Source organism: Anomalospiza imberbis, chromosome 18 (genome assembly GCF_031753505.1).
Source record: "Anomalospiza imberbis isolate Cuckoo-Finch-1a 21T00152 chromosome 18, ASM3175350v1, whole genome shotgun sequence".
In the NCBI taxonomy this organism is placed as follows: Eukaryota; Metazoa; Chordata; class Aves; order Passeriformes; family Viduidae; genus Anomalospiza; species Anomalospiza imberbis.
Genome location: NC_089698.1, coordinates 946,677 through 968,838, shown reverse-complemented (window position 1 = coordinate 968,838; position 22,162 = coordinate 946,677). Strand labels below are relative to the sequence as shown.

Sequence of the window (22,162 nt, the reverse complement as noted above, 5' to 3'; positions counted from 1 at the left end):
AAATGTTTCATTGACTTCTACATAAAGACCACGAATGATCCAAACCCAGTTTGTGCTGCAGCCAGTGAAATGTTCTTTTTTTCCTCTTCCACACCAGATATGTCAATCTCTTAACATAACCAACTGCCTTTGGAGGCTGGGAGCACAGGCTGTGTTCCTTATTAGCTCTTTCCTAAGTAATCTAAATTGCAGTCAACTAACGTGGATTATAAATTCCCTTACAAAAAAATCCATAAAATACTAGTTTTAACTGTCCACCTCTATTATTTCCAACATAAAAAGTTAATTTGAACAGCTGCAAATGAAGCCTTTTGAGTCCAGATTTTTAAAGGGAAGAAAATCAAAACCCTCCCAAATGAGTTTAAACAGAATATTTATCGCAATACATTCCACATAACAAAGCATTTTCATCTATATTGAATATTCATTTCTGTAAAGAAAAGGCTTTAGGGGTGCAAAAAGGCAGCCCCAAGTCCTCCCTGCTAGGGAGTGCCCACCCAGCACCACGGAGAAATGCAACCATTCCCAGGAGCCTTTCCAAGGAAGCTGCTGGAGCTGTCCCAGCCTCCTGACTACCTGCAGCCACTGAATCCTCACAGGAGGCTCTGGGATTGGGATGAACCCTGCTCTGCACTTGTGGGAGCCCAGCACATCCCTCTGGCTGCCCTGGCTGCCTCCAGACCCTGGCAGGGGCTCGGGGACCTTGGCACCAAGTCAAAAACACCTGTGGCTTCAATTCTAGCCCATGGGAAAAGCTGCCAACTCTGTGTGAGGAATTACAAACCACAAGGGTTTGAGTAGTGTGGTAGCTGAATTGACACAGGGTGGAAAAGTAGAATTTTGGGGTTTTTAGAATAGGGTTCAGGGGTACAAGATGAGGGGATTTGGGTGTGTCCTGACCCTTCTTCTCCTTCTCCTTGCCCTCCATGTCTTGGTGTGATAGTGACACTTTTCTGTTGGTTTAAGGTACAGACACCCTGCCCAACAGAAATGACAGACATTGGCATGTTATTGTAAACGTGGCACACGGAGTTTTTGGTATAAAATGTGAACACCGCCCTGAGGACAGACAGAATGCCATGGCCGACCTGCTGGACAGAGCTCAGCAGGGCAGAGAGAGAATGTTCTAGATGAGGGAAAATAAACAACCCTGAGAAGCTGATCCTGTGCATTCAGACTCCTTCTCTGGCTGCACGGGCTGGAAACGAGGACTTTTACACTCTTGGGGTCATCCAGACCCCGAGATGCCCTGAGGGGCAAACACAGCCAGGACAGGCACTCCCAGCACCCACAGACTGATGGTCACCACCACATCTCAGCAGAGACACGTGCTGAAGGAGGAACAGGCCATGGAGCAGTCAGGATAAAGAAGAGTTTGGCTGCTTTGGCTCAGCAGCTCCTGCGTTCCAGGGGGAGATGGATGCTGCACTAAAGGCTGCAGGAGTCCATGCACCCCCAGCTCGTGGGTGCTGCAGTCCCAGAAACACACACATGGCAATGGCAAGCTTTTGCTAATGCTGCTACCACAGAAAACAATAAATAGTCAAGTATTTACTATTCCCGCCGGCACAATTAGTTCTTTCTGCCTCATACTCACAGTGGCTGTCCCAGAAGTCTGGCAGTGTGCTGCACGGAGCAGCTCCCTTTGCTCTGGGCCAAGGTTTCCCCACCTCCGAGGCTCCTGCTTGAGACCCCCCGGCTCATGTGCTGGAAGAGAGCGGAGCCTGGTTCCTGCAGAGCAGGGCTGGCCCAGCAGCACGTTCTGCCACAGAGCAGTGCAACCACAGCTGGATGTGCCTGGTGTGGAGCCTAGAGCCATCTCCAGCCCACCGGCTGCTCCCCCTGCAAGCCGGGACTGACCTTTCCTCAGCTGCCTGGGCTTTGGGGGATGAAGGGGAGACCAACGCGCAGACAAGCAGGTGAAACCTGGTTTGCACACAGCTGCTGAGGGCTGCCTCTGCCGCTGCAATGACATTAATTACGTGCTCATGCAAAGCAGGGGTGGCTGCAGAGCAGGAGCCTCACCTGGAGACACAAATCCCTCCTGATTGTGCCAGGCACAGGGAGCGGGAGAGCCTGGAGGAGAGGAGAGCTTGTGAAGCTGCTCCAAATGCAGCCAAGGGGCCGAAACGCAGCCCTGTCACCTCAAACCCTGCGCGCACTGTTGTGTGCAGGACAGCAACCCCAAAAACCCCATCTAACCTGGGAGGAAGGGCCGTGTGTCGATTTTCTGAACCGCACTGCTTAAAACTCTGTTTATCCCTCAACATCCCTCCTGCTCCCTGGGGAGTCTGGACTGCTGAGCCGAAGTCTCCCCGTCCAGCAATCTGCGAGCCACACCTGGAGGAAAGCTCCTGACATCCCTGGCAGCTCTGACAAAGTCTGCAGTGCCAGGCAAACAGCAGCCCCTGAGCCACTGGAGAGTTCCATCAGTCCCTCCTCAGAGCACAGTGTCTGGCACGTTAAAAAGAACAAAAACCAATTCACGAGGCTGAGCTGCTGCAGTGTGAAAACTCCGATGGGTGAGGGGGGCAGGGCTCATTTCTCAGTGTAGGAAAGAAGTGTTTATGTATCCTGTCTTCTGCACACCCCACCCTGGCTGCAAAGCTGGAGGCTTTTCTCTTTGCTCAAGACTTAATTGTCTGAGTATTTACTGCCTGTATCTATTACCCAAAAATGATGTGTTTCAAGCTCATTCTTTTTTTTTCCCTTTTTTTTTTTTTTTTTTTTGAGGGGAAAAGGGGAAGAGAGAGGGAGAATCCTCAGATCAGTAAGTGAAATAATTCACAGCTATCCCCTTTTATAGAAAACAAATCCGTTTCCCCACCTCCCCACACCCCACATTGTTGCTGCTGCATTATCTGTATGAGGCAGGCATTGGCAAGGAGACAGGGGAAAAATGACAGGGCATTGTAAGAGAATTTAATGAAGTGGCTCCAAATATTGTATCCAAATAAATGAAGTGAATAATGCAGGAGCTCATTCCAGGTCCCTTCCACGACAGAAACCATTGTGTGAGCAGCACATCTGAGGAGATGGGATGGCTGGGGGAATACAAAGGTGCCACTCTGGCACACGGCAGAGCAGGGACAATGGGCACCTCAGCTGCTCTCTTTCATCGCAGCAGCTCGCTGAGGCCAGACACTCGGCATGAAAAGAGCAGGTGGTCAAAGGCAGGGGCAGAACGATCAGCCTTTCTGACCTCACTTAACGATTTGCTTCTGCTTCGGGTGGAGGAAAAGGGGCTGATCACAGCCCTGCATCTCAGAGCCCTGCTGAGATCCTGGGGCTGCCCAGGGGAGGGACCCGGGGCTGGCACTGCTACTCACCACCTGTCCTGGGAAATGTCCCCTCAAGGATCCCCGTGACACAGAGACACCGAGCAGGGCACAGGGACCAGGCACCGCCAGGCTCTCGTGTGGCTGTGCCTCCTGGCCCTGCCAGCAGCTGGGGATGCTCCCTGTTCCTGGCTCTTTGTAAAACCCCTGTGTACGCCTGTCTGTGCAAGGAGAACACTCGCAGAGGTGTAAAACCCCTGTGTACGCCTGTCTGTGCAAGGAGAACACTCACAGAGGTGTAAAACTCCTGTGTACACCTGTCTGTGCAAGGAGAACACTCACAGAGGTGTAAAACACCCCTGTGTACGCCTGTCTGTGCAAGGAGAACACTCACAGAGGTGTAAAACACCCCTGTGTACGCCTGTCTGTGCAAGGAGAACACTCACAGAGGTGTAAAACCCCTGTGTACGCCTGTCTGTGCATGGAGAACACTCACAGAGGTGTAAAACACCCCTGTATTCCTCTCTGTGCATGGAGAACACTCACAGAGGTGTAAAACCCCTCTGTACACCTCTCTGTGCAAGGAGAACACTCACAGAGGTGTAAAACACCCCTGTATTCCTCTCTGTGCATGGAGAACACTCACAGAGGTGTAAAACACCCCTGTATTCCTCTCTGTGCATGGAGAACACTCACAGAGGTGTAAAACACCCCTGTATTCCTCTCTGTGCAAGGAGAACACTCACAGAGGTGTAAAACACCCCTGTATTCCTCTCTGTGCAAGGAGAACACTCACACCAGGCGTGGCACTGCCTTTGGGGACAGCCCTGAACACTCAGCTCATGCACACTGCTGTCCCAGCTCCCGTTCAAGCCTCCTTTGGCCCTGTCCCTGCGCCCCAAAATGCGGCAGGGCTCCCAGCTGCCCTTGTGTGGATGCAGGGACAGGGTTACTCACACCTTCTGCAGAGGCCACTGTCCCAGGAGCCCTGGCTGTCCCAGGAGCCAGGGCACAGCAGGCTGCTCCGAGCTGTGCCAGCCAGGGCACAGTGACAACACAAATCCAGGTGGGGAACCAGCAGCAAAAACCTTTAGAGCTCTTACCTTGCTTGTAAACACTCCGTGTGCCTCTGCTCTGTTTTTGTCTAATTCTCTGCTCCCCAGGTCTGGCTGGGAGAAAACAAATGCTTGGCACTCACCCACCCCCAATCCCAAGGCATCCTCCCCTCCTTGGAGACATGTCCTGCACCCATCCTGCTCTCCATCCAGCCTCTCCCGACCCAACTGCAATTCCCTGACAGCTTGACTTGCAAATTCCCTCTCTGCCCAGCTTGTGCTAAGAACCTTAATATTCCTGCAGATTCAGAAAGGGGATTTCCAACAAGCATTAGGAAAATTAAACTTCTCAAGACCTGTCTCAATCTGACAAGCTATTTCTGGCTCTTTAAAGTACAGTAAGTGAAAATATTAAAATGGGGGATGGGGAAGCTGTAGTAAGCAAAGGATGAATTAGAGCCAGAAACGAGGACAGGCAATGCTGGATATACCTAAGGCACCCCTATATGTATTTACAGCCACAGAAATACACGAGTATGACTTGTTCAGGGCCTCCTGCTGCCTTGGAATAGAAAACCACCATCTCCCACCGTGTGCCTCCACCCAAAGCCACAGCAGCTGATAACACTAATGAGGGTGAGAAACATCTCTCTTGGGGATTTGGGCTTTACATCCCACCCAGAGCCCCCTTGGGCAGCAGGTTGGGAGCTCCTGGTGAATCCAGCGTCTTTGGGGATGGGAGACAGGGAGGGCACAGTCCAGGCCCTCCCCAGGCTGGGCTGGGGACACTGGGCTCACCAGAACTCCTGCTGGAGGTGGCACCAGTGCCCCCAGCTCGGGCTGCTCCCAGGGCTGGGCTGGGGGCACCTCCCAGACCCCAGGGGTGGGTGTGTGTCCCGCTGTTCCCTTCCCAACAGGGCAGGCTACAAAATGCCCCCGGGTCCCAGCTTAGCCACCCCTGTCCCCTTTTGCTCCGTTCTCCCCCTCTCTGCTGCTTTCCCTCTGTGCATCCCCTTCAGAGCTGCCGAGCCCGCAGCCCCAGGGGAGGAGAGGCTGTTTATAGCCCAGGTCACTGCAGGGGAGGGTGACAAGCTGAACCAGGCTTTCAAGATGTAAGGCTGTGACTCCGAAGGAGGAGATGTTATTTTCTTTAGGAGCATCAGAGTGGCAAAATTTAGCTGTTTGCAAATTTCTCAGTAGTGTGGCCTGACTCTTGCTCTAAATCCTGGAAATTTCACCTGGTTTGAGGCCTGATTTGAGTGATGATGCTCAGCTTGTCTGTCTGTCCTCCCTCTTCTTTGCAGCAATCTTCCCCAGCAGCCTCACAAATCATATTACACTTGGGTTAAGGAGCACCCCCTGCAATTAAAGCCCCTCCTCACAGGTGCAATAGGAGTGGGGAACACCAGCTCTGCAGAGGATGACGGGGCAAAACAATTAGAAGAGATGATTAAAATCCTGTGGTTCTTCAGGGGCGGGGGTGACTGTGCAAGGACTGTGCAGTGCAATGAAAAAAAAAACCCTTCTGAGCTTGCACTTGCAGCCTGCCAAAAACACCTCTCTAGCTGCATGAATTGGTCTTGCAAAAGACAATTACTGAGTGCTGTATTAAAGTCAAGGCTGTGGAGAGCTTGGTACAGAGCAAGACCTGATCAATACACAGGATTTTCCACTATTGCAGAATGCTTTGCAGGCTGATAGCACTTATTTAAGGGAGAAACACAAGAGGGACTGATTTGACCTTGGTGTCCTGACGGGCAGCACAGGAGGGAATGCCAAATGCTAAGAGCAAAGCTATTGATTAGGCCGGAGAGAGGGGACTGATGCAAGCAAGCTGTAAGAAGTTATTCATGGCCAAGAGAAGCACAGTGATTTAGGGGTTTGGCTTGATGATATCAGGATGGAAAATGTGTGTCCACACTCATCAGACAAAGGATTTGCTGAAGAAATAGGGAGGCATGGGATACAACTGTACAGCTGGGTGAGCTCTTCATGGATACAGATGATGCTGGGCTGGACCCAGCCAGAGTGTGCTGACCTAGGCAGTGCTCAGGGAGAGTGCAAGGACAGCTGCCTTCCTTCTGTCCTTGTTTCTGCTCCACTCTGCCCATCTGCACTTATGAGCCCAGGAAAACGCTGCAAACGGGACTCGGTCATCTCTGCAGTCTCGTATTATCAGGGCTGAGTGGTGAAGCTCCTTGGATTGCTTTTTCTGTCATTAGTGCATTAACTGACTGCAGGAAGCTCTAATTTAATTACTAGGAACACAGGCCTGAACATGAGTAAGCATAGCCCTGTTACACTTCAGAGCAGCCCTCTGGTGTTGGGGTCACTGATCTGGGCTCTGCCAGGTGCCACAGAGAGCTGGTGGCACCCAGGCAGGGCAGTCAGCACGGACAGGGCTGGGGCAATTCAGACAGAGAGCAGGTACCAGGGAGCATGGACAGGGCTGGGGCAATTCAGACAGAGAGCTGGTACCATGGAGGATGGACAGGGCAGGGGCAATTCAGACAGAGAGCTGGTACCAGGGAGCATGGACAGGGCTGGGGCAATTCAGACAGAGAGCTGGTACCAGGGAGCATGGACAGGGCTGGGGCAATTCAGACAGAGAGCTGGTACCAGGGAGCATGGACAGGGCTGGGGCCATTCAGACAGAGAGCTGGTACCAGGGAGTGTGGACAGGGCTGGGGGAATTCAGGCACAGAGAGCTGGCACCAGGCAGAGCTGCAGCAGGGTCTGTGGCTGCAGAAGGGAGCAGGAGCCCTCATGTGCACCCAGAGCCGTTCAGCAGGGAGCCACGAGCTCGGGGCTGTGCAAGCCAACGTGGCTCAGGGCACAGTGTCCCTGCAGGCTCCCCGGGCTGCTCAGGGGAGATGTGGCAGAACTTGTCGTGTGCAATCCAGCAGCCACCTTGGCCATGTGGTGGGGATTTCCTAATGAGCACTGGCAGTACACACAAGCACAGGAGCACTGCTGCTTCTCCAGCCATTAATATTGCATTCGTGGGCTGCTTAATTTGCTGTCCCTCACGGGGCTGGAGCAGGGAGCCTGCATAATGAAGGATTTGTTGACAGAGGTCTTCATATCACATCAGCAAGAAGGTAGAAAATGATCCTGTTTCAGGCACGCTTGCTTGACTCGAGTAACCTTGGCCCTTCTGATGCTCCTGAGGATGAGCAGGGCCCAGGTGCTCTGCTCTTCTCAGGCCATTAATGCTGCCAGTTTGGAACTTCTCCCGTTTAAGCTTCCAAACAGCACATCACTGATTCCACTGGAAGGAGAATTACTTCTGCCTGAGGAAGGTGCTGGGTGTTGGCAGCCAAACTCCGTTCAGAAAGGTGCTTAAGCAGATGGCTGGGTAAGGGCACAGGCAGGGCCCACCTGGGAGCTTTCAAACAGAAATGAACTGGAAGCAGAACGCAAATCCTGTCTCCTCAGCACTCTGCAGTGCTGCCCTACCTTGCCTTCGAGCTCTCCCGTCCTCGGGGACAGCCCAAGCTGCAGCCAGGCAGGGCAGTGAGGGGTGGCTGGTGCTGGGGCTGGCACCTTGCACCTGTCCTGCAGGACACACCTGTCCCACCCTGAGAGCTCCCTCAGCCCGAGCAGCTCTGCCGGGAGGGCTGCCAGCAGCACAGCTCTGATTTTTGGTGGCACTGCACTGCTGGCAGAAGATGCGTGGCTGCAGCGCTCCAGGGCTGTGCAGCGATGGGCTCTGGCACCAAATGAACATGTAGAAATATGTGACAGAGTTCCTGGGCGTTCAGGACTAAATAAATTCATCTCTGGGAGTTTTTTAAATGCTTGAGGCATTTTCTAAACGCACCATTTGGCAGTGATAGCTCCTTCCCCGAGCTAATTCCTCGGTGATGCTTGCTGGACTTTGATCAATACCAACGTGAGTCCAGCCAGCTCTCTCTCCTCAGTGACACGTGTGAAAGGCTCTTCCTGGCTGTACTACACGAGTCCTTTAGCTCTCACTAAGGAGCTTCCACAGCAGAACAGCCCCTGGGGCCACAGGAGACTGAGAGCTGGCAGTCTTGGAGAAACTGAGCATCCACAGAGCTGAACTAAAGTGTCTCCAGGGTGCTCGTTTCATTTACATCCCATTCATTACAGAAACGAGGTGTGAAAGTAGTTTCTAGAGCGACTTGGTGCAGGCTGCACATAGATTTAATGCCTATTCTGGTTTTTAAAGTCAACTCCAGAGAAGTCCTGTTTCAAATCAATTATTTAGCTGCATTGCTCAGACTTTGAATTCACTGGTGTTTAATGCAGCTGGGTCTAAACCATATATTTAAGACTGCTGAAGGGGAAGCTTTTAAAATAAAAGAAGAGGGTAAAGAACCAGCTTACCTGATTTATAGGACCATTGAGTTTCTACTCCTGATGGTATTCATGCATAAAGTCTCTAAAAAGAACCAAACTATATCAGATAAATTTTCTTTTTTTTTTAAACATGCCTCAATCAGTCTACTCACAGGAAGAGAGACTCAAACATGAAAATAAGAGGCAACTGCAAAGATGAAAACAATAAGGCAATTAATAACTCTCACAGGAGAGTGCTTGCTGTCAGCAGGGCTCTTTATCAGGTTCAAGAGATTGCAAGTGGGAGCCACAGCTGCAAAACATTGTGTGTGTGCTCACATAAACACCATCACTGCTTTAGTGGTGAGGAGCAGGGTTTAGGCCCCACGTTTTCCAGCTGGGATGTCAGCGGATTGCCTGAAACACGAAATTCCTCCCTGGGATGCTCCAAGCTGCAGAGGGTTTTGCTTAGCAGCGTGGGCCCTGTGCAGTGCCAAAAGGGAATGAGCACAACACCCCCTCCCAAAGATACACACATGCAAAAATCCCTACAGAAAGTTGATTATTCTGCTATTAGCAGATTAGTTAGGGCGTTTGCTTGCATACAGGTGGCCACAGGTCACTCTCAGGGTCCTGCACAGTGGGGTTTTGCCACAGATTTGCAGTGACTCTTGGGCACATCACCTCACCCTGGGTTCCCCAGGTCAGTAAGGAACACACCTTGCTCAGAGCACCGTGAGGTCCCCGGAAAAGAGCACTCTGAACACTGCATTATTTATAGCACTGCCCCGTGGATAATGGCCAGTTCCAGCTGCTGCTTTCACAGGCAGCTCTGAGCAAGCACCCAGGCACAGATCTGCATGTCAGGATGCTCAGTGCAGCAGCTGGAGGCTGTTTGTCCTCAGAGAACACTTCTGTGGTTTGTGCTACCGGAGGAACTTGCTGTTAGTTGCTCCCGTTCCCCAGAGGCCGCTGATGCAGGAATGTGGCTTAGCAGGGCAGCTCTGGGCAGAGCAGCTGTGCCAGGCTGTACCTGCTCCTCCCAGGGAGGGGGGCTGGCCACGCACTGCCCCACTGGGAAGGCAAACGTGCACTCACACCTCTGCTCTGCTGGGCTCCAGAGACGCCTGGGCACTCTCAGCCTGCCTGCCTCGCTGCAGACAGCACGTCCTGATGTGCAAAAAGCACCCTAAACAGCCCCAGAGCTGGAGGCGAGGCTGGGCTGCACCTGCGGGAGGCTGCCAGGCTTTGCTGCAGCACCGAGGCTGCTTCCCTCACCTGAGAGCTCAGCCAGAGCTTGTCTGGACCCTGCACTGTCCTGTCCTCAGCTGCAGCTGCTCCTGCAGCGGGCTGTCACTGCTGCACCCCGTCCTGCACCGTGCTGTCACTGCTGCAGCTGCTCCTGCATCATGCTGTCACTGCTGCAGCTGCTCCTGCACTGTGCTGCCACTGCTGCACCCCGTCCTGCACTGTGCTGTCACTGCTGCACCCCGTCCTGCATCATGCTGTCACTGCTGCAGCTGCTCCTGCACCGTGCTGTCACTGCTGCACCCCATCCTGCACTGGGGTCATCCAAGCCTTGAGCAGAGGTGCTGAAAGAAAGCAAAGACCATCTAATCTCCAAAGTATTGGGCACATTTGCTGTTTGCTCTGTTTGCTCACCCACTCTCTTCAAATTGCCTTAAAAGCTGCATGGCCAAACGTGGATCTTCCCAAGGAGAAAAGCAGAAGCCAAACCCAGAAACTCACGTATGGGGCTTTCAGGCTAGAAATAAAGCAGGTGGCTTTATTTGCAAATAGTTTCAAATCTTGGAAGGGTGACTTGGTGCACGTACATTTGTAGCATAAGGTTGTTGGTGCTGCATGCTGTCCCCCAGTGCTGCACAATGTTCAGTTCTGTGAGTAGACTGTGCCTCCTGGATCCATCAAAGGACTCATGTCTGTACTGCTGCCAGGCTCTCTCAGGGCAAACGTTCTGACAGCCAAAGGAGAGAGGCGTTGGGAGTAGGAAAAAAAGATGAAGCCACTAAAATGCAAATTTTATTCACAGTTGGCATGTTTATAAATATATATATTACATTCTTACAATCTACAGTACATTCTAAATATAGAGGGATTCAATCTAAGTGTTTGTGGGAGGGCGGGTGTGTATTAAACTGAGCAACCTAGATTCAATGATGGAAGACTTAACAAAAAGGGGGCAAGGACTTACTCCAGAAAATAAAGGGGAACTTGAAATATTTCTATATATCAAATCCATTCCCTGGATTTTAGTTAGTGCTTTGGCACTTTGCCACTGGCCTTTGGAGGCTGCTGTTGGACCTCACAAGACATGTCCTGGATTGAGGCTGGAGGGCACGTCGGGTTGGAAGGGTAATCACTGAAATCCTACTGTATGTACATCCTTATCAGAAGAAAACAGAAGATAATCATCACCCCTGGGAGAAACAAATGTTATCTGCTGAGTTTAGCTGTGCAGGGTTCAGTGTTGAGCGTGCAGCTCTCCCCTGTGACCTCCCAGTGCCCTCTAAATGTGCTGGGCTGAGGAGGGGGGCACAAGGAACTGAGCACCCCCACCTCCCCCGGAGGAGGGGATGGAGCAAGAGGCAGCTGCTGGTGGTGGCCAGTTCAGCACACGTGGCACTGAGCCCAGGGACAGTGGCCAGCTTCGGGAAAGGGCAGCATGGAAGGGCAGGACAGCGTGGTACCAGCAGGGCTGTGCTCGGCAGAGCAGCCCTGGAGGAGTGAGAGGGAAGGGGAGGGAAGGGGAAGGGGAAGGGAAAGGGAAAGGGGAAGGGGAAGGGGAAGGGAAAGGGAAAGGGAAAGGGAAAGGGAAAGGGAAAGGGAAAGGGAAAGGGAAAGGGAAAGGGAAAGGGAAAGGGAAAGGGAAAGGGAAAGGGAAAGGAAGGGAATGGACTACAGCTTCCAAGGCTGACTGATCTGGGAAGTGCCCTCAGGATATCAAATGGGAAGCTGCAGGGAAAGGGCTGGGAATACAAATCCAAAACAGGACAATCAAACAAAGCCGGCTTTTAAAAATAGCTCATTCTCTCAAACTTTCCAAAAGACCTTCCTTAGTATGAATGATAGTCTGAGTATAGATCATATCTTCTCCTGTTTTACAAATTAAGAAATACCGAAAATTGGCTGGCAAAGTTTATTACCTTGGCATCTACTTAAAAAGAGAGTTTCAGTTTGAACTGTATCGTGTATCCATTGTCAGTGCTTGGGAGGCAAACATGCTGGTTTGTAAACAGCCCAGTTACGCCTTTATCCCCTCCAGACTCTCTGGAAACTCAGGACTCCTCAGCTCTGGGAGCTGCTTCGTTCACACTGTTGGTTTTTGTCAGCTTTAAATTAACGTTCCTGGATGGATATTCTCTGCACGTGGCATGAACGACATGCTCTTCTCATGGATCTATTTATTCTGAGACCAATCTTTTGCTTTTAACCAAAGCTTGCAATATTGAACAGTAGAGCTGTGTAAGCTTTGTAATATCCAAACTGCACTGGAGTTTGTTATATTTATTGATTTCCTGGGAAAGCACAGAGAATGAGACCGTATTATTTTTCTAAGTTTTTTTTTCATGTTACCGTGTATCAAAAAACCACACACATCTCTCACTTCCATCTCTGAGCACAGAGAAGACTTGAATTTTAAGAGCTGTCCAGGATCTCTGCTCTCCCAGCTGCTTTTGGGTGGCTTCTTGGGGCTCCATTGAGTTATTATCCACCAGCTGATTCTTGTTAGAATACAACATGTTGCCCCACTACCCAAAATTAAAGGCAGAAGGTGAGTGAAAAACAAACAAACGAACAAACCAAACCAAAAAAGTCTTTTGTGTCTCATTATGCATTTTCGTGTAACCTCTCCATGTAGTTTTTAAGTTCTTTGCACTCCCCCAGGTCCATATCCTGGCAGACCCATTTAATGTCATCCTCATTACTCATCAAGATTGAGTTGACAGTTGGACACCCATCATCGGAGGAGATGGTGGTGAAGGTGGTGAATTTAACCCGTTTCCTCTTAGAGGTAGGAGAAGTGGCTGGTTCACTTTTCTGTTCTTTCCCTTCACTGAATGTGGACTCAGGAGACCTGAAAGACTGTCCATTGATATTTTTGGTGGCAGTTGTGTTGAGGAGGTATTTGCTCTCCTCGTAGTCCACTCCTCTGTCAATGGCTGTGATCCGTTCATCTTGCTGGGATGAGAAGTTGATGTGATTCTCCAGGAGCTCTGTCCTGTTGCTCAGCCCAACCCAGTCATGAGAGTGGCTCATACCCTCCTGCTCTTCAAAGGGAACTTGTTTGTTCCTGTACTTCAGAGCAAAAGTGACGCAGTTGATGAGGAACACGAGGATGGCCAGGCAGAAGACGCCCAGCAGGGCGTACATGCCGATCTCCAGGTCACTGAGGCCCCGGGGGGACTGCACCAGGTCGCTGTCCTCCGCGTCCCCGCTGTCCCTGGGCAGATCCACCTGCGCGGGGAAGCTCGTGAAGTCCACGGGCAGGTTCTGGCTGGCATCGTCCAGGAGGCTCTCTCTGTCCTCCTTCCTGCTCAGGACAGACCTGTGGGTGGTGGTGCCCCTGCCCTGCTCGTGGCCCATGGAGGAGCTGTAGTACTGCCCATCCCCTCCCCCTCTCTCCTGCCAGGTGCTCTTTTGGCGCCGGTCGCTGGCGTGGTTTTCCAGGTGGACACCAGCACCCCTGTGCTTGCTGTCACTGACGTTGGGGTTGGCATCACTCTGCCCAAACTTGACTTTAATGCTGCCGCTCCCAGCAGCCAGGATGCTCTTCCTTTTGGATTTCTGGCACGATTCACTGATCACCATCTCTACCTTCACCAGGGTGCCCTGGCCCTCGGTCTCAGCAGCAATCACAGGCCATTTGAATTTGGGGTCATGGTGGATGGAGACCACCTTCTCATCCAGAGAGGTGGCTGACAAGGAGAAGTCTTTGGAGTCATAAATATCCAGGGGCATGACAGATCCATCACTGAACTGGATCCAGCAGCTGATGGCTGCTTCCTGTAATACAGAAAACAAATACAGACCCACTCAGAGTGATCGTCGAGGGAAATGTGCTCTGTTCTGGTCTGTTCCCTCCTCCTCACGAGATCCATACACCATCAGTGATCAGAAAAGAAATAAATAGGGAGAGCAGTGAAATTAATATCTTGCCAAGACGTGAAGAGAAATACCAGTCTAAAACACTCGTTGATAATAAGATTGGTTTCCACAAAGGTGCTTAAAGGAGCCGTATCCCCTGGGCTCAGCACCGTAATAAATTGCATGTCAGGAAGCATTACCAGTGACTGAGATCATTTACTGTTGTATATTTACATTGAAAAACCCCAACATTATTTCTAAACTGCTTAAAATACAAAGTCTCCTCTTATTACACAAAGCACATGTTAAAAGATAGCTAATGCAGCAAACAGGTCCACACATGACTCCACACCTTCACTCCTTGATTTCTGTCTCTCAAATTAAATTAGCAGATTGTATAAGCAGAGGAAAACAATCAGTTGCTTCTTTAGAAAATGGCCAGGGTAATTTTTATGCTTGTTAGCAGTTAAAAGCAAGACAATAATAAAGTTTAATCTTGTGTCACAGCAATGCAGATTGTGTATTCCAATGTGCATGGAGGCTTTCACTGAATGCAAATGAATCTGACCTGGGTACTAAGAACATGCCTAATGCTGCAGCTGTCCTGGGATCCTTGCCTTGTAGCTTCTAACTTGAAACTTGAAATTTTAAAGTATTTTCAAATTTCAGAAAACATGTCCCCATTCATTTCTGAAAATCAGGTCCTCGAAGGACTCTCAAATGGCTACTGAAAATTGTTGTCCCACCTGAAAAAAATCTTTGTATTCATACATTGATCATTTACAGATAAAATTCAGGTTGCTCTTCTGGAATCTCATTCCTGCTTCTGATGGTCTGAGTTGCCCAGGTTGGGATATCTGCACTGGAGAATCCCCACCAGACAGAATCAGAATCATTCTCCACTGTCTGAAATGAGCTTTTCTATGGTTAGAGTTGGGATCACCTTGCTGTGAGAGTCTGCCAGACAGACAGACAGACACCCAACCAACAAATTAACTTCTGAAATCCATGAATATAAAAGTCCTGTTTCTTTAAATAAGCAGTTTTTCATGCAGACAGTATTTACACTCTAACTCCATGTATGTACAGAAAATAAACACATATGATTATCCTTTAAATTGCTCATAGCACCAAGGCATTCACCTGTTCAGAGCATGGAGAATAAGCTTCCAGTCTTTTGGGATTGTACGGTGCATAATCTACTGGCCTGATTCCTAAATCCTCAGAGCCACAAAGCTCCCCCTTCTTCAATGGGAGATTTGCTTCTGTCTCTATTTCAGGCCAGAGCCCTAAGACTTTGCTGACACTGTCATAAATCCCAGCTTTGTGTTTATCAATCTTTGGCTGTTTCTTTAAGGCTGCATAGAATTTATGTCATCAACTCTTATCCTCCCACTGTGCTCCTTAAACCTGCATAATCATTTAATAATTTTGCATTGCTTTGCTTATAGGGACTGTGCTCTGGAAATCATGTCCTGAGCAATGGAGGGACTCAGCTGCCTTTCAAAGCAGAGTCAGCCCTGCTACACTGGGGGCACACGATTTCCTCTGCTTTAGTGTGGATCCCTGGCTGCAGCCCTGCATGCAGAGAAGGACCTGGCCTATTGGAAATGCAGGTGAGCCTGGTGGGAGGAAATGCTGATGTGTGACTCCAGCTCAGAAGCTGAATGATTTCTTTATTATAACTATGCTATAATCCATTAATATACTATTTACAGGAGATACTAAAACTACAAACCTGCTTTTCTAACTCCCATATCTAACTCACTCCCAACTCGTGCCCCTCTCTGAGAGTGCAGCCACAGGTGGGTTGGATTGGCCATCAGCTCAAACAATCCTCACCAGAACCCAACCAGGCAATCACCCCAGGTAAACAATTCTCCAAACACATTCCACATGGGAAAAACAAGGAGCAGAAATAGAAATTGTTTTCTCTTTCTTCTCTCTGTGCTCCTCTGTGAAAAATCCTGAAAGAGAAAAGAATGTACCTCTCACACTGCCCAGGCTCCCCTTCTGGGGACTGAAATGCCCGTGCTGGGCACACAGTGGGGCTGACTGGCACCAAGCCCTGCTTCTGGGCTGGTTTCAGGGCCAGGATGAGCTCACTGGCCTTCCCTCCACCTGCCTGGCATCCATTCCTTGGAACCTACACGAGAGCCTGATTTTTATCACCTATAAAGGCAGCAGCTCTGCATTATTTCTCATCCTGCATCCCAAGGATAAGACCCCATGATGAATTAAAGCACCTCAGCAGTTGGCCAAACTTCAAATGTGCATGCCATTTACCTTTAAAGCTCAGAACATGCTTGAGTGTTAAGAGCCCAGTGTATCCTTGATGAAAAGTCCCAGACTGATGGATTTGATTTGGAAAAAAAGTTTAAATTTCAAATGTGTACAGAAGCACAAGGACAAATACCAAGCAGGGACTGATGAGTACATGGCAAAGTCCAAAAGCCCTTGGTAACTCTTGGTTCCCTAATAAAGGAACTAAGAGTAATAAGGGAAACAAAATGGTTTATGAAATCATGAATCAGGAAATGAGTCAGTGCTGCTGATTCATATTCTAGTAATGAATCAGAATGAAAGGGATGCTCCCTGACTTCTTAAAGTGCTCACAGGAAGTGACTAAAGGAAGAAGAGTTTGGCACAACACGGGGCACTTTCTCATGCAGAGGTGGAATTAAAAGGATGATTTGGATACCTGTGGAGGGAAGTTGAACATGGCAGGATATCCTGGCATCTAGTGGGTGCTGGGTGGGACAGAAAAGGCACGTGTGTGTGTGTGTGTGTGTGTGTGTTAGGGGCACTGCTCAATTCTGACACATCTCTGCCCACTTTTTATGGGATCAGCCATGACAGGAGGGGTGCTTGGTGCTTGCCAGGGGCTGTTAAAACACAGTGCCCTTTTTGTGAGAACTTTGTTTTTACTGTTTATTTCCCTTGATGGCCTTCAGGAAAGTCCCATAAACAGAATGTTTACTATTAGTAAAAATCTGCTCAGTTCTAGCAGCTGGAAGTGTCAGAGGCAGTGCCTCAGAGCAGCTCCTTCCACACAGCCCAGCTGGGCAGCGTACCTGCTTTGGGGACTGGAGCAGCTCCTGTGCCACTGCAGTAGCAAAGATGGCCCTGTTGCTCCCCGGGCTGAGCTGCAGAGAGAGGGACAGTCCTGTCACCAGCTGCACTCCCAGGTCAGTTATTGTCACCTTCTCGTCCAGGACTGTCACTGTCTTCTCAGCCAAGATGGCATCAGAGAGAGGGGACAGGATCTGGAAAGAAAAACTGAACTTACCAACAGCCATTTTATAGAGCAGCATGTAAAATAACTGCACAGAATTCATGTAACACAGGTAAGGGATGTTTATGGTAATGGGATTTCTCACAGAAGACACTATTAAAATATGATTAAAAACAGCTACTCACATTTTGGAACTCTTCTGCAATAACAGGGGCCTTATAACACCTTTTACCTGTGCAACTGTAATCAGCTGTGCCACTCCCCTCTGCAATGTGCCAACACCTGCTGCAGCTGAGGTAACTGTGAATGTCATAACCACATCTGCCTCACACGCAGTAACTACTTGTAAATGTAATCTTCGTGTGAAATTTAAGTATTTGATTAATCTTCATGTTTTGAGGTAGCATGAACATAATCTGGCCTGCAGATTTATATAAAATCCACTGAATAAATGGTATTTATTTCTATCCCGTGGAAAGGAAGGGTAATGTATTGCTACAATAACCTCTCATGCTACTGAATGCAAAATTGACAGAGAGAATTTGTTTTGGTTAAGAAAACACACACAGAGGTCAGTGCAGTGATACATGACATCCACGATGCTCATTAGCAAACGAGTTGAATTTAATGATCCATACAGGGTACAGAGCAGTTTTGAAGCAGTTTATAAGAGGTATTCTTTAAATATAACTTGCTCTCAGCTTTTTACCCTTGGATTTTTCCTTCCACAGTTTTATGTGCATTGGTTGGAGCACTGTAAGTTCCAGAGCTTTAGAAAGGCATTCAGAAAATCTCTGCAGATTTTGCAGAAAATCAAAAATCTCTAATCCCATTTCTCCAGCCTTGACAACTTTGTTTTTGACAGGTGTGCTAGTTGTTTTCTGCTTTGACAGTTTGATAAGCATGTTTGGAGAGAGATTTTTTTCCCTCTTCTAGTGTTTGTTAACACATACTCTATTTCAATATCACTGAAATAATCTCTCTCCCCATATCCTTTTCCTTTTCTTTTAATTAATATTTAGATTACTATTCCAGTCTCACTTCGTTAACCAGCACTGGTTGATTTTCACTTTACCCTTTGCTCTGTCAGTGCAGGCTGGGAGAAGGCCGAGCTGCTCCAGCAGCTGCATGCCTTGTGATAACCCAAATCCTGGCTCCAGGTTCAAAAGCAGCCTTAGACAAAAATAATCAGAAAAAGCCTCCCAATATACAGGTTGGATTAAATTAAATGAAACTGCGATCTGCTACACTTTGGGGCACCAGATAAGGGGAGAAAACCACCTCCGCCATGTCTGGCTCTTGCTTCCATTCTGCCCCGTTCAGGAGCTGATGGCTGCAGTTTTTGTCGTTAGTGCTGGATCACCCATTGCCAGGGAGGGGAGAACAGGGAGGAACGGAGCACGTCAGTGATCTCCCTACCTGAATCGTGGTCATCCCCAGCTCCAGCCCCACCAGCACCTGCCCGTCCTGCAGCCGGGCGATCCTGGGCTCCTCCACCTGCATGGAGTCCCTGACCAGGTGGGTGATGTCCAGCTGCCAGTCCGAGCCCAGCAGGTAGCTGAGCTGGGCCCCGGGCTGCGGGGGCTCGGCCACGAACTGCGTCAGCACCCTGACCGTGGCGTGCTGGTACTGCAGGGTGCAGCCCCTGCCCCTGCGCTCGTCCTCGTCCTCCTCGTCGCTGTCCCTGGCCGGCCTGCCGACAACAACAGGAACAAGTTCAGCTGTGCTGGAGAGCTGCAACCGAGAGCTGCAACTCCAGCTGCAACAGAGAGCTGCAACCCCAGCTGCAACAGAGATCTGCAACTCCACCTGCAACTGAAAGCTGCAACAGAGAGCTGCAACTGCAGCTGCAACAGAGAGATGCAACAGAGAGCTGCAACTCCAGCTGCAACAGAGAGCTGCAGCTGACCTCACTCTGCAGCCTGCTGGCGGGATCCAGCTGCTTCCTTCAGGTTCTCCCACTTTTATCCTGTTTCCCGTGTTCGTAACTCAAAAGCAGCACTTGAGACCATCAGCTGGCCCCCCCAGCTTTGCCACCACACTGTCCTCCCCAAGCATCTTCCATTGTTTTCCATGTCAAGTCCTTGCTTTCAGGACCTTCACGCTTCTTTTCTCTCTGGATCTTCCCATAAACATCTTTGTGTTGCCATGGAAATCTCCTCTGCACCTGCACACACATCCCTCTCTGTACAGTACAATTTGAAATCGCATCTCCACCAAAATGTCTTTGCTGTGATGCTAACAGAAACCTGTAATAAATGTCTTCATTTGCAGGTGGGAATACCAAGTACCTACTTTATCAACCTGTTCCTCTTGTTCTTAATAACACCGACAAGAGATGCAGACAGTTCTGACCTGCTTCATCCATCCTCTGTCCTGTGGGCAGTGTCTGAAAGCTCTGTGTCCTGACTCGGGGCACTGATCAGTGCCACTGCACCCACAGGGCTGTGAAACAGCTGTGTGCTAATGGTGACCACTGGCAATGGATCCATGAGCTGCCAGGACCTGTGAACAGGCTGGAGACCGACCAGCCCTGCCAGAGCTGGCTCTTGCTGATGTCTCCCTGCTGCCTCGTGCCTGATCCTGCCTACCTTGACCAACTGGCTCTTCCCATCTCAGTCATTAGTGCTACAAAAGGAAATTGATTTCCAATCTGGGTTCATGCAACCTGCAGCTTCCATTTCCCTTAGAAGTCCAGCGCAGGAGCCTATTGAATAAATGTCTGGTGACCTTCAAATTTACAGCAGAATTGCATTAAGGCCAAATGAGCATGTTCAGATCCACTGGCCCTGACAGGTCCCTGGCAAGTGCACAGCCCAGAATGAACATCCTCTAATGAAACCTACCTCTTATTAGAGATGATGGGGACTCTCCAGCCCTTGATCTGATTTAGTTCTGTGTCAGAGACCTCTATCTGCAGCGGGAGACGAGGAATCCAGACTGTCATTTCTAAAGGGGCACTCAGATGCTGGTAAGTAAAATTAACTACGACATTCACTTTGCCTTTCATTTCCTTCCCATTGACAAAGACATAGTCACATCTGTCAGAAACCTGAAAATAAAAAGGAGAAGGAAAAAAAAATTAATGAGTCTCTGCACTAATTAAAAAGTTCACCACATGCTGGGTAAGCGAGTGGGAGGAAGAGAAAGGATCTAGGTTTAAACTAGCTCCAGGTTCAGAGGACAACTAGGAATAACAAGAAAGGTGCCTGGTGTGCCCTTAATAGCCTGTGTAATTCAGCACCATTTTCAGAGGCTGGTTTTTCCTGCTATAAACAACTCCAGTATAATCTAAGATAAGGGAACAGCTTTTTTTTTGTCCTTAATTCCCACTCCAGCAGTAGGATAGACCTTGGATCATGGCAGGGAGAGAAGGTTGCTCTCCTCTCCCCACAGCTCAGACTCCCCATCCTCCTGCTCTGCCCTGGGTGCAGCCCACAGAACCCCCCTCCCCTGGGGAGGAGCAGGTGAGTGCCTGCAGACAGAACTGAGAGGGGACAGATCCCTCTAGTCAACCCCAGAGCGGGACAGAGCTCTTCTAGAGTCCTGTCACAGGTTCCAGGGAATCACTGGGGTGCTCACAACCAACACCTGGCCAGGGCAGAGCTCAGGGCTGTCCCTGGCACTGCTTCAGCCCTGCTGCCAGCCTGGCAGAGGCCTTACAGAGCACTGGAGCAGCAGCCAGCCCTGCTGTCCCTTCATTTATCACCTGCAGCTCTGGACATCAATATTGCAGAGAGTTAGTAAATCTCACTCAAGCAATTTAGCAGCTGCTGCAAGGATCTAGGTGAGCTGACAGGACCTGTTCATTACAGTTAGTTAAAATATACGAGTAAATGTACACGTCAAATAATTTATTAACTACCACTTTGCCGTGCTGATGATCTGAAGGAATGATCTATTAGAACCCTGAACTCTTTTCACAATCCATTACCAGCCAGACCTTCTACTCCATTCCATCAATGTATTTAATATTTCTCACTCTGGAATGTATAGTCTCGTCCTTGGCTGAATTTAATGCCATTTTCTACTTTTCTGTTTAAATGCTGAATGAATTTAAATCACCAGCTTTTGCAGGATAACTGGCATTCCTAATATTATTATCTTTAAACAACAACAAGCCCCTCGCAGACAGATCCATGGCAAATGCATTTCCATCCTGGCTTGTCTGAGCCTAGGTGACACACCAAAAAAAGGTCACCATGGCTCTTCAATGTCTCCCTTCCAAGCCATGCCTGTTTTAAGGTCAAACTCTTGAGTTGCTGTTGGTTTCAGCTGAAGCCAAGGGGTTTGTTTACAGGCAGATTTTGGGGTTTGTGTCGCATGTAAGCCTGTTTTACACCAGCTCCTAACAGCTCCTGTCAGGATCCAGTCTCAGTGTGCTGCACAGCGAGAAAATGCAGCTGCTGTCAGAAACGCCCCAAACCATGACGGGAGGAGCTCAGAGCAGGCCGCTGGGCACAGACAGGTGCCAGGGCACTGGCGATACACCCACTCCCGCCCAGTGCTGGCCCCAGCTGGCCGGGGCTGAGGGCGATGAGCCCCGGCAAAGGCCTGGGAGCCGCTCGGTGTGAGCTGCAGGGATGGCTGCAGGAGAGGCTGCAGCACAGCGCACGCCCTGGGAGCAGCTGCAGAGCAGGCACTGCTGTGCGCGGGGCGCTCTCAGGGCAAGAGCCCCCGGGCATGCTCCCGGCAGCAGCGTCTGCTGGCCTGTCCAACAGGAGACGCGTCTGCTGCTCGCCGCCACTGTGCTCATCCCTGCTGTCCTTCTGCACTTCAGGGGCCGTTCTCACAGCAGACGAGTCTCCCGTGTGCCAATGAGCCCTGGCTGCCGCTCGCTGCCTCCCCTCCTTCCCCTGGGACACCGGTGAGAAGGGGCCCGGGCAGGGGCTCCCTGTGCTGACCTCCCCGGGGAGCAAACAGCTCAGCTGAGGGCAGGGTGGCTGCTGCTGGCCCTGGGCTGCTGCTGGCCCTGGGCTGCTGCTGGCCCTGGGCTGCTGCACTGGGCCCTGAGCTCTGCAGGCTGGACCGCGGGCACAGGGGACTGCTCTGGGCACCGGGCTGCTCCTGGCCAGCACGGGGGAACAGCTCTGTGTGACATCCTTGCCACCGCTGCTTCCAGCCACCACCTCGCGTTGGTCAGCCCGAGCTAATTAACACAAGGCAATTAAGCGTGACAGCCC

At 50.2% G+C, this 22,162-nt stretch overlaps 1 protein-coding gene across 3 annotated transcripts in view; it reads right to left on the bottom strand.

Annotated features, from left to right (window-relative positions):
* Positions 1-11,951: 11,951 nt before the first annotated feature.
* Positions 11,952-22,162, bottom strand: part of LOC137484487 (transmembrane protein 132D-like) — a 202,348-nt gene continuing 192,137 nt past the window's right edge. For all 3 annotated transcript variants that reach the window (XM_068208332.1, XM_068208329.1, XM_068208331.1), the window contains 4 exons: positions 19,826-20,031; positions 18,399-18,672; positions 16,819-17,010; positions 11,952-13,663 (listed from right to left, as the gene is read on the bottom strand). In XM_068208332.1, coding sequence (XP_068064433.1) covers positions 12,488-13,663; positions 16,819-17,010; positions 18,399-18,672; positions 19,826-20,031 — 1,848 coding nt within the window. In that variant the 3' untranslated portion in view covers positions 11,952-12,487. The remainder of the gene's footprint in view (positions 13,664-16,818; positions 17,011-18,398; positions 18,673-19,825; positions 20,032-22,162) is intronic.